This window comes from Primulina huaijiensis, chromosome 13 (genome assembly GCF_012295235.1).
Source record: "Primulina huaijiensis isolate GDHJ02 chromosome 13, ASM1229523v2, whole genome shotgun sequence".
Lineage (NCBI taxonomy): Eukaryota > Viridiplantae > Streptophyta > Magnoliopsida > Lamiales > Gesneriaceae > Primulina > Primulina huaijiensis.
The window spans coordinates 19,252,581-19,262,492 of NC_133318.1; the positions used below are offsets into that span (position 1 = coordinate 19,252,581).

Sequence of the window (9,912 nt, forward strand, 5' to 3'; positions counted from 1 at the left end):
TGTAATATTTATTATCTCAGTATATAACACTAATTATGATAGAAACTACATTGTATGTGACTTGTGATGCATCTAGCGTGGCATCGAGACGGTCACTGATTTAAAAGTTCAAAATATTTTACATTTTTTTGCTTCTGTAAATTCTCTAAAAATACATTGACCAGTCGATTGTCCTTTTATTGATTTTCCTCCAATTTGATACGAGACAAGAACTGTCCTTTAAGATTGAGCTCCAATTTGGTATGATTTCTCCATAATATCCTGAACCAAACCTGATATATTGTAGTGAGAGGATCCATCAGTTTCCATTGTTTCCATAGCCAAAATCCCAATTTCTTCTGCCCTCTTTCTTATCTTCTCACCCTTTTCTTCTCCATTCATCAACACTTTCACAGCATTCTGAACATGTTCTTTCACCACAATCACTCCAACTTTTTCTTCTTCACCCCATCTGACAGGGATTTCGACCCCGATCCGAACCCCGATTTTCAATATCTCCACAACAAGCTTCTCATTCAAGAATTGCTCAGCAAACATAGGCCATGTTATCATCGGCACGCCTGAGCATGCTCCCTCAATAGTCGAATTCCAACCGCAGTGTGTCAAGAATCCTCCAACGGCAGGATGTGATAAAATCAGGACCTGTGGAGCCCAACCCTTGATCAGAAGTCCCTTCCCTTTAATCCTCTCTTCGAATCTTTCCTCCAGCAACCATTTTTCGAGTTCTTGAAACCGGTCTCCTGTTTTGATCACCCAGATAAAGGGATGATTCGACGCTTCTAATCCAAGCCCGAGTTCGATTAACTGTGAGGGAACCAGGCGACATTGGCTTCCGAGGCAGGCGTAAAGTACTGACTTCGGATTCATCGAATCAAGCCATTTCAAACACTCTGTCTCCGAGATCGAAGCCTTGTTTCCTCTCTCAAACTTGTCCAAAGCCTCCCTGTTACATAAAGATACCGGGCCAATGCACCATACTTTCTTCTTAACTGCTTTTCCATACGCTGCAATGAAGCCACCTTCCATTCCAGGGAACGTGTTTACCACGACCCCGTAAGAACTCGATTCAGCTTCTTGCATTTGGTCCCGAATATCATCCAAATCAGGCAACGCAACAAACGCTCCTGGTAACTGAGCTTTCTTGATTTCAACCCTGACAGGCAATCCAGGAATCAGAAAAGGCTCTGAATCAGATATGACAGATAGATCACGCCAGGAAATCTTCAAATTGTGCGAAATCAGCAGCGAAAAACAGCACATCCCATGAAAAACCACTCTCGGGACTTTGAATGTCTTGGCCAATTTAGATGTCCAGGAGAGACACTTATCCGAAATGATGCAACTCGGAGGGGGATCATTCTCCTGCAAATATTTCTCCAGGGGACCCTGGAGCATATCCAGGGCTGTATAAAATTTTCGTATCAGGTCCCTGGACGGGACGCTGTCAAGATTTTCACAATCTGGTGGCAATCCTACTTCCCGACAGGGAAATGGGATTTCTACAAGATGGATATTCAGCCCCGACATTCGAGCACGACAAATAGTTTCTGCGAACCGCGATGCATTGTTCGGAGTCGTGATTAAGCTTATCTTAACGCCACGTTCGGCCAACAATTTCGCCATGTCTATCATTGGTATCATGTGGCCTTGAGCTAGTAATGGGATTAGCACAAAATGAAGTTCTTGTGCCATGATTATTGAACCAAATATCCTGATGAAGAAAAAAGTGGCGAAATGGGATGCCTTAACACAATCTTTTGATTCGAATTGGGTTGCAATTTTCGAGTCTTCTTAAAACATTTCAAATGGGAGGCTCCTGTTGGATTATCAGGCTTGACCCGGTCTCAAACGAGTCAAATTGACCTGGCGTGCCCGACTGGTCGGAGTTCCTCTTAGACTCTTTATGCTCACCAAATATTCGTCAATTACATTTTATAGTAATGAAAATATAGTAGCAAAATGAATGTTATTTGGCCTAATCAGAAATTCGATTTTCCTAACAACCAACCCGTCTCACAAAATTTGTCAAATAATTCGGTTTACTCGACTACCGTAATTTGTTTGTTATTACGTTCTCAAATGGGCACCGAAATGTAAAGTTCCAAATGCATCTCACATGACTGTGGCCCGTTTCACACGCCTTCATCATCTGATCTAATCTGAAATTGCAAGCTAATCGATCCGATCCACGTTAAACAGAGTCATATGTCGTACGTATGATTGATTTGAAGTAACATCAATAATTAAAAGGTTATACAAATAAATGTTTTTTTAATTTTTTTTTTAATCCAGCATTTTAGTGTTGCCGTATTACTCACGAGTCAAGTCAATAACTCGATACCCTGTCAGCTACTACGTTCAACTCGGGTAATATTATATACTTCCTAATGAAAAAATCATGTTTAAAGTTCTTGCGGTGGGGACTGAGGACCAAGCAATTATGTTGTGTGATTATTGACACGATGGATGTTATTAATTTTTGGATCGAAGTCTAACTTCAAAAAAACTCTAAATCATAATATTTGTTTATTTTTTTAGTTTCATAATCTTTTTTCAAATTAAATTAATAGATTAAAATCAATATAAGAAATCAAACAATACACAATAATTAAAATATTTATATTATAATTGATTAATAAGATAAAAAAAATTGTCCAAAATGATCACTAAAAAATAACCAGTTTTACATTTTAGAGCTAAAAATGTTGATACAGTCATTATAATAAATTTTTTTAGTAATTTCTTTCTCAACTGATAACATAACCAATCAATTTAAATTTTTTTAATGAAATGATCGATTGAAGAAAATTTTGATGAGTTTTAAGTTTTGAGAAACTTTGCTACTATAACCAGGATAGTCGACATGATTTTAACAATGTGAGCATTTGAGAAGCATTAATTCATTTTCTTGAGGTATTCATTACATCAATTGTCGAGTTTGCTTCCCTTATTAGTCAATCATTCAAGAACGTATCTCAACTCCGAAAAATAAGTTATATTCATTAATATAAAAATAACTCTTATGACTCATATTATATGTTTTTATATGGGGCCAATTTATAATACTATATAATAAATTTAGAGAAGAAAAAAGATATATTTTTATACTATACCCAAAAAAAATAAATTTTATCATAAAATAATTATCAAGAGGCCCAAAAATAATAAACTTTATAAATAAATTTATCAAGATACCCAAGAATAATAAAAAAGTTTATATTTAGTCCAAAAAAATTAATTTTTTTGGCCGTAGGAAAAAAATTTAAAAATAATAAATTTATATTGAGTCAGTTTAGACTAACTATCTACGATGTTACAAGATTGACTAATTGACATTTAAGTACGTAAATTCATATGCCTTTTTTTTTTCTTTTCAAGTTCACACATATAAAAAAATATTCAAATTGATAACCATAACTTTGGGCTCGTGGGTTTAAAATTTAATTGATAATATGCTTTAGTTAGAGCACGAGTAATTGACTATTTGGACTTCACAATTTGATATTCGACACACTTCCAAGCCCGAATTCAAGGGAGACGAAATCTTCTCTTCTCCAACATTTTGTGTAACCAATTCTCAATATAAATTTATGGGTGAATTGGAGAAAAATACATCTGTCAATGATTTATTTAAGATTCAGTACCCATCAGTTTTTTTTTGTATTTTAATACTTGATAAAAGACAAACTTAGCTTTTACTACATGTTTTATGTATTTTTACCTTTTTACCCTTTTAATTAATAAAAAATTATATAAATACCAATTTTTGTTGGTCATCTTCTCTTTCCTCTCATCATTCCCAATGCATTTGAATGACATATAAATTGAATTTAAATATTTTTTTATTTTAAAAAAACAAATTCTCAACTAATTGAAATTTTTGAAATACTTAGTTTTACTTGCGAAATACTTAATTTCAATTTTAAAATACTTGATTTAGTAAATGAAATACTCAGAATGTGTATTAAAATACTGAATATTCGAATATGCAACGCAAGTTCACCAAATGCTCGCATTTCCATTCAAGATCCATTTGGATGACATGTTCATTTCATTTAATTATTTTTTTATTGTTAAAAAAACAAATCCGTAACTAAGCATTGAACTTTTTCAAGTACTTAGTTTTACTTGCGAAATACCTAATTTCAATTTTAAAATACTTGATTTGATAAATGAGATACTCATAATGGGTATTAAAATACTGGATATTCGAATATGCAATGTATGTTCACCAAATGCTCGCAGTCCATCCAAGATGCATTTGGATTACATGTTCATTTCATTTAATTATTTTTTTAATTTAAAAAAAATTCGCAACTAAGCATTGAACATTTTGAAGTACTTACTTTTACTTGCGAAATACCTAATTTCAATTTTAAATACTTGATTTGGTAATTGAGATACTCATAAAAATTAATAAAATACTTGATATTATAGTAGACAATGTAATTTCATCAAGTACTCGCATTTCTATCCAACATGCATTTAGATGACATGTACATTTCATTTAAATATTTTTTTAATTTTTAAAAGAAAAAAAATTCGAAACTAAGCATTGAACTTTTTTAAGTACTTAGTTTTACTTGCGAAATACCTAATTTCAATTTTAAAATACTTGATTTGGTAAATGAGATACTTAGAATGTGTATTAAAATACTGGATATTCGAATATGCAACGTAAGTTCATCAATTGTTCGCATTTCCATCCAAGATGAATTGTATGACATGTTCATTTCATTTAATTATTTTTTTATTGTTAAAAAAACAAATTCGTAACTAATCATTGAACTTTTTCAAATACTTACTTTTACTTGCTAAATACCTAATTTCAATTTTAAAATACTTAATTTAGTAAATGAGATACTCAGAATGGGTATTAAAATACTGGATATTCGAATATGCAACGTAAGTTCATCAATTGTTCGCATTTCCATCCAAGATGAATTGTATGACATGTTCATTTCATTTAATTATTTTTTTTATTGTTAAAAAAAACAAATTCGTAACTAGGCATTGAACTTTTTCAAATTCTTAGCTTTATTTGCGAAATACCTGATTTCAATTTTAAAATACTTGATTTGGTAAATGAGATACTCAGAATGGGTATTAAAATACTGGATATTCGAATATGCAACGTAAGTTCACTAAATGCTCGCATTCCTTCCAAGATGCATTTAGATTACATGTTCATTTTATTTAATTATTTTTTATTTTAAATAAAAAATTCGCAACTAAGCATTGAACATTTTGAAGTACTTACTTTTATTTGCGAAATACCTGATTTCAATTTTAAATACTTGATTTGGTAATTGAAATACTCATAAAAGTTAATGAAATACTGGATATTCTAGTAGGCAATGTAAGTCCACTAAGTGCTCGCATTTCTATTAAACATGTATTTAGATGACATGTACATTCCATGTAAATATTTTTTTTAATTTTTAAAAGAAAAACAAATTCGCAACTAAGCATTGAACTTTTTGAATTACTTAGTTTTACTTGCGAAATACCTAATTTTAATTTTAAAATACTTGATTTGTTAAATTAAATACTCTGAATGAGTATTAAAATACTGGATATTAGCATATGCAACGTAAGTTCATCAAGTGCTCGCATTTCCATCCAAGATGCATTTGGATGACATGTTCATTTCATTTAATTATTTTTTTATTGTTAAAAAAATAAATTCGCAATTGAACTTTTTCAAGTACTTAGTTTTACTTGTGAAATACCTAATTTTAGTTTTAAAATACTTGATTTGGTAAATGAGATACTCATAATGAGTATTAAAATACTGGATATTCGAATATGTAACGTAAGTTCACCAAGTGCTCGCATTTCCATCCATGATGCATTTGGATGACATGTTCCAATAGGTCGAAAGCTATGAGATTTAATAAAACGACATGCAATTCACAATTGATAAATAATTAAAGAGATTTAATTACTTCACTAAGTTGAATTAGTTTGGCATAGCTTGAGAGGGCATGTTCAATTGGATATGAAATCTCGTCGAAAGCATAGATAATTGTCGAATGAATTAAGTAGATTAGCGAGGGGTAGGTGAACCGAGATTCCCAACAAATTCATTTCTCATTGAACTTTAATCAATCATTCTAGCTTATTTATTTCATCATTTAATCCTTGAACCATTTCATTGAGTTTTTATTTAATAATCGTAGTAGTAAACAATCATCTGAAGTTTCGCTGCTAAAAATTGAATAACTAAGAATAATAATTGAGAAATACAGTCCTTAGACAATGAAAGTTTTGCTCAATCCCTAAGCATGGAACATTTTGACATCGTGCACTTGCGATTATTGAAAGTCCATGACTATATTATTACTTGACATCGTGCACTTGCGATTATTTCGAGCTTGAATATTATTAATTTTTACTAAGAATTTTACAATGAAAGTTTTGCTCGATCACTAAGCATGGATTACATATTCATCTTATTTAATATTTTTTTGTTAAAAAAATCCTCAAATAAGCATGAAATTTTTAAAGTACTTAGTTTTACTTGAGAAGTACCTAATTTGAGTTTGCAAATATTTGATTTCGTAAATGAGATACTCACAATATGCATTAAAATACTGGATATTCGAATATGCAATCTTTCCATGGAAAATTCATTAGGATACTTATTCATATCATTTAAATAAATAAACATAGTTAATTATTCATCATGATAATCATTCATTATATGCATCAATATTATTTCATTATACTTATTATCAAATTTGAGTTTTCAAATGGTAAAATCAATTATCAGTGGAATCTAATTATATAATACTTGTAACAATTTAGGTATCACATTTTCATTTCACGGATCTCATCATCAAAGACAACTCAATATTGACTTCAAATTATATATTTTGACACCATCAAATAATCGAATTTGAGTTTTAAATGGTAAAATCAAGTATTTGTGGACTCGTATTATGCATTATTTGTATTAATTTAGGTATCACATTAGATACTTCTCGCGTAAAAATAAGTATTTTAAAATTTCAATACTTAGTTGATAATTTGTTTTTTTTTATAAAAAATATTAAATAAGATGAATATGTCATCCAAATGCATCTTCCAAGGAAATATAAACACTTGGTGAGCTTACGTTACATATTCGAATATCCAGTATTCTATTACATATTATGAGTATCTCATGTACCAAATTAAATATTTGAAATATCAAATTAGGTACTTCTCAAATAAAAACAAATACTTTAAAATTTTTATGCTTAGTTGGGAATTTTTTTTTCTTTTACAGAAAAAATATTAAATGATATGGATATGTCATCCAAATGCTTATTCCATGGAAATATCAATACTTGGTGAACTTACGTTGACTATTCGAATATCTAGTATTTTAATACATATTGTGAGTATCTCATTTACGAAATCAAGTATTTGCAAACTCAAATTAGGTACTTCTCAAGTAAAACTAAATACTTTAAAATTTTCATGCTTAGTTGAGAATTTGTTTTTTTTTTTAATTATTAAATGATATGAATATGTAATCCAAATGTATCTTCCATAAAAATACCAATATTTGGTGAACTTACGTTGCTTATTCGAATATCCAGTATTTCAATACATATTCTAAGTATCTCATTTACAAAATCAAGTATTTGCAAACTAAAATTAAAATACTTGTCATTTAGGGAGTAAAATAAAGTATTGATATACTCGAATTAGATATTTTTTGTACTAATTTAGGTATCATATTTTGACTTCACAAATGACACATAAAAAATCACTCAATATTACTTGAAACTATATTTTTTATATCCCAAAATAATCAAAATCGAGTCTTAAAAGGGTAAAATCAAGTATATGTGAAATCAAATTAGGTACTATTTGTACCAATTTAGGTAGCACGTTTTTTATTCACAAATCTCATCATCAAAAAATATTCAATATTATCTTCAAATTATATATTTTGACATACTCAATCGAATTTGAGTATTTAAAAGGTAAAATCAAGTGTTTGTGAACTCGAATTATGTATTATTTGTATTAATTTAAGTATCACATTTTTTCTTCACGAATATCATCATCGGTGTCACTTAATATTAACTTCAAATTATATTTTGGCATCCTCAAATAATTGGATATGAGTATTTACGGGGTAAAATCATGTATTATATACTCTAATTAGATACTTTGTGTACCAATTTAAGTATCACATTTTAACTTCACAAATGACACAATCAAAAGTCACTTAATATTAGTTGAAACTTAAGTATTTTCTTACACATTTGAAGTATTCAAATAGCCAAATCAAATATTTGGAACCCGAAAATAGGTATTTTATTGATCAAAATAAATAATTTTTCTAATTCAACAATGAGTGAGAAACTGTATTTTTTCAAAAATTAGATGACATGAATAAGTCATCTTAATGCATTTTCAATGAAAATACCAATAATTATTGAATTTATTGTGATAGCTCGAAGATCCAGTATTTTCTTACACATTTGGAGTATTCAAAGAGTAAAATCAAGCATTTAGAACTCCAAAATAGGTATTTTGTTGGTCAAAATAAATATTTAATCTTATTTCATGTTGAGTAGGGGTGTCAATCGGGTCGGGTTTCGGGTCAACCCGCGAAATTTTTTTATTTTTTTCCCAACCCGAACCCGAAGCAACCCGAAAACCCCCAACCCGAACACGAACCCGTCTAACCCGACTCAACCCGTCTAACCCGAATTTTTTTTATTTTTTTTAAAAAAAATTAATGAAAAAAATTCGAAAAAATAAAAAATAATAGTAATATTTTAATTTAAACACATAATAACAAAATTTTCGATTTAAATTTGAAAGTTTAATGTTATAAAATTAAAAGTATATTTACTAAATTAAATAAACAATTGTTAAAAAAATAAAAAAAATACAAATAAATATTAAATGATGAAAATTTATCATATAAATATACAATAAATTTTGTTCAAACATACAATATATAAAAATATAGGTAATATTTTCAAAAAAAAAAATTTTCGGGTCAACCCACGACCCAACCCGACCCAACCCGAAACCCGTCTAACATAGTACTAACCCGAACCAACCCAACCCGAACCTGATTTTTTTCGTGTTGGGTCGTGTCGGGTTGACGGGTCGTGTCGCATTTTGACACCCCTAATGTTGAGTGATGGCCTTCGTTTTTTTTAAAAAAATAAAATAACATGAATAAGTCATCCTAATGCATTTTTCATGAAAGGACCAACAATTACTGAATTTATGGTGAATGCTCGAAAATATAATATTTTCTTATATATTTGGAGTATTCAAAGAGCGAAATCAAGTATTTGAAACCCCATAATATGTACTTTGTATGTCAAAATAAGTATTTACTTTTATTCCATGATAATTGAGAAACAATATTTTGTTAAAATTATATTTTAAATGGAGAAAAATGATATAATTTTTGTGGATAAAATAATATATTTATTTAAATAATAAAGGGTAAAAATGTAAAGTTTGCTTTATGGGTAGTTAAAACTAGATGTATAGATTTGTCAGGTATTGATTTCTAAAAAATAATGATTAGGTACTGAATTTTAATTGAAACATTGGCAGATGCATTTTTTTGAAATTTACCGTAAATTTATCATAAAATTATAAAAAATTAAAAGAAATGACAACCCATTAATTAAGAATATTAAAAGAAATGATAATGATAGTGTTGCCGAAGATTTTTTTCTTCAAAATTGAGGTTTTAGTGGGTGTTTTGTAGAACTCATAAGTTCTCTTAAAACAACTTAGAAATTGTTTCATGAGAAGAAAAAACTCCACGAATTGAAGTCAAATAAAACGTCCCTCTAACTGATGTCGTGAAAGATTTGAAAGGAATCAAATGACAACAATGTCATTTGCCAAGAAAATAGATTTGCATAGACGAATCCA

The 9,912-nt window shown here is 29.5% G+C and overlaps 1 protein-coding gene across 1 annotated transcript; it reads right to left on the reverse strand.

Moving 5' to 3' along the window:
• LOC140991632 (UDP-glycosyltransferase 73D1-like) lies at nt 1-1,814 on the reverse strand. The gene has a single exon (XM_073461713.1). It carries the CDS (start codon nt 1,690-1,692, stop codon nt 220-222), a length of 1,473 nt encoding a protein of 490 aa, XP_073317814.1. The 5' UTR covers nt 1,693-1,814; the 3' UTR covers nt 1-219.
• Between the last annotated feature and the right edge of the window lie 8,098 nt (nt 1,815-9,912).

Coding starts and splice junctions, on each gene's coding strand:
- LOC140991632 (XM_073461713.1), bottom strand. CDS start 1,692: ATGGCACAAGAACTTCATTTTGTGCTAATCCCATTACTAGCTCAAGGC.